Here is a 2,773-nt window from a genome sequence, read left to right on the forward strand (position 1 = left end):
ATGATAACTGCATTTGCCCAGAAGGAGCATTTTGAATAAGCCTTGAAGCTGTACAGGATCAGATGGTACTCGACCCACAAGTGCCACATTTGTGAGGACTCTTGTACAAGTTTGCAGTGGAGCTGTTCTACAAGATGCCTGAATGAAACGCCTGAATGGAGTGTGGCATCATGGAACACCAGATGCTACCAGTTGTCAAATCTACATGGTGAATCTTCTTCATGGGTGCTCGAGCATCCACAAGAGCTATTGTGAACTATAAACTGGCTAAACTGGATGAATTTAAAAGCTGCGAACTAACACGGAGGAGAAGATTCATAGAGATGCTTGTACTAATTAATGGCTAGAAGTTACCACTAACTTACACTGCAATTTAATATTTATAGACGCTGGACGAATATTGAATGTCGATCGTCCCGATAAGGATAGTTGCGGAAGATAGTTTTGGATCTACATAATAAGAGTTGCAATATAAGCTTGTACTATAATAAATATTTTCTAAGAAGTTGTGCAAGCGGATGATATATCGCTCAGGAAGCAGAAACACCACTCCCCAAAACCCAGCTGCGAAACCAACTGCCACACCAACACCAACAGCTAGACCATTATAAGATGATACACTTGAATGCTTGTCGACAGTCAGTGCTACTGGTGGTTTGGCTGCAGACGGAATGTGGCATGTGGTGTTGAGAGGAGGACCACATAACCCTGGGTTACCAGCGAAACTTGAGATGTCCAAAGTAGAAAACTGTCCTGTTGTTGGAATCGGCCCACTGAGATTGTTGTTCGACACATTGAAGTACGTGAGGAATGATAAACTTCCAAGCTGCTCTGGAATGCTACCCGTAAGTTGATTCATTTGAAGCTCGAGTATAATGAGTTGTGTTGCATTGGCAAGAGAAGCCGGAATAGTTCCACTCAGATTACTCCCACTCAGATATAGGTACTGCAAATACTTGAGATCCCCAAGTTCTCTCGGAATGGAACCACTGAGCTGACTGTTGCCAGTGATATCTATCATCAACGGATAAGTGTTGACGCTCACTAATGTCAGTTGTCTCCCATCAGGAGTAGATATAAATCCAAACAAATCATCCATGTCTGGATCTCTCTCCAATAGGTGACTTGCAGGGTCGGTTTTAAAGCTGTTGAGATTCCCAATCTCTGGAGGTATTCGTCCTGTAAAATTATTATGCAACAAGAGAAATTGGCGAAGATTTGTCAGGTTTCCAATCCAAGGGGGGATATGACCACTGAAACCGTTCCCCTGTCCTGAGAAAAACTGAAGCCAAGCCATGTTTTGCATACTACTCGGTAATGAGCCTGTGAATAAGTTCTGTCCTATGTCCAGTAACTTAAGGTGAACCAAGCTGCCTATGCTCCAAGGTAGACTTCCTTCGAATCTATTTTTGGGCAGAACCAATATTTTGAGGTTGCTCAGATTTCCAATGGATTCCGGAAGCCTGCCGCTGAATAAGTTTTCCTCTAGGAAAAGACTTCGCAATCTGCTGCAATTCGAAATATCTGGAGATAAAGTGCCTCTTAAATCGTTGTTGCCAAGGGCGAGTAGCTGTAGGTGCTTCAGCGAGAAAATAGCATCAGGAACACCACCAGAAAGCTTGTTGTCAGCCAAATCTAACACCTGGAGCTTTCCACAGGAACCAATGGAGGGAGGAATTGCTCCTGTGAGGTTGTTTCCAGCTACCCCCATAAACTGAAGCTGAGTCAAGTTATGAAACATATCAGGAATGCTGCCACTGAATTTGTTGCTGGCGAGCTTCAAGACTTGTAGACTCGTCAAATAAGCTAAGGACTTCGGAATGGTTCCTGTAATTTGATTCTGGTTCAATGCAAGGTACGTTAGACTGGGAAAGGCATGTTCCTTGAACTCTGGAAGCTGTGAAAAGTTGTTGTACCCAGCTTGTATTTGGACCAGTTTTCTCAATCGCTGCAGCTCAGTGGGGATGCCTCCTGAAAGATAATTCCGGTCCAGAATTAAGTTTACCAGCTGGCTGCAATTGGATAGAGTTTTTGGTACTTTAGAACTGAGTTCGTTGTTATCTAGCATGAGTGTTTGAAGCTTCATAAGATGTCCAATGTCTATGACAAAAACTCATAAGAAAAAAGGAAGATTTGATGCAGAAAGCACGCAAAAGTACCTGGGAGAATATGTCCGCTGAAATTGTTAGCTCCCAAATCAAGGTACTTGAGGTTTTTCATGATAGAAATGCTAGACGGTATGTTGCCAGCCAAAAAGTTGTCCCTGAATACAATGGTATGAATCTTGGAGGCCCTACATAAGCCATCATCATCAAAACTCAAATGACCAGTAAAATTGTTGTGTGACAGATCTAGGGACTCAAGTGCTTGCAATCTGCACCAGAATGGCCATAGGTGACCGCTCAAGCTTGCATTTGAGAGATTGATGCTTAATACACTGTTGTCACTGCTCCACTTGATTCCTCTCCAAGAAGAGAGATTTCCAGCATTGACCCAACTAGAGAGTGCATCTCCCCCTTGGTTCTTGAGGCTGCTCTTAAAGCAGAGCAATGTGGCTTCATCACCTCCATATGTTCCCAAACAAGTTTTTGTGTCAGTGAATGCCACTTGCAGTGCACACAAGAGTGCCAGGAGCAAAAACCACAATAGCCAAAAGAGATTCATGCTTTTGAAGGAACTGTTTTGAAACTGTAGTGAACTTGAAATTGGAATACTACTTCAGTCCCACCTTTTTATGGAGAATGAATTGGGACAATTCATCTCCATAAAAGGT

At 43.0% G+C, this 2,773-nt stretch overlaps 1 protein-coding gene across 1 annotated transcript; it reads right to left on the reverse strand.

The window, feature by feature from the left end:
• Window positions 1–309: 309 nt before the first annotated feature.
• LOC9633926 (LRR receptor-like serine/threonine-protein kinase GSO1) lies at window positions 310–2,716 on the reverse strand. Its single transcript, XM_024686613.1, has 2 exons — window positions 2,160–2,716; window positions 310–2,100 (listed from the first exon to the last, which is right to left on the reverse strand). The coding sequence occupies exons 1-2, from the start codon at window positions 2,662–2,664 to the stop codon at window positions 374–376; spliced, it is 2,232 nt and encodes a 743-aa protein (XP_024542381.1). The 5' UTR covers window positions 2,665–2,716; the 3' UTR covers window positions 310–373.
• Between the last annotated feature and the right edge of the window lie 57 nt (window positions 2,717–2,773).

Source organism: Selaginella moellendorffii, unplaced genomic scaffold (genome assembly GCF_000143415.4).
Source record: "Selaginella moellendorffii unplaced genomic scaffold, v1.0 SELMOscaffold_50, whole genome shotgun sequence".
NCBI classification, from domain to species: domain Eukaryota; kingdom Viridiplantae; phylum Streptophyta; class Lycopodiopsida; order Selaginellales; family Selaginellaceae; genus Selaginella; species Selaginella moellendorffii.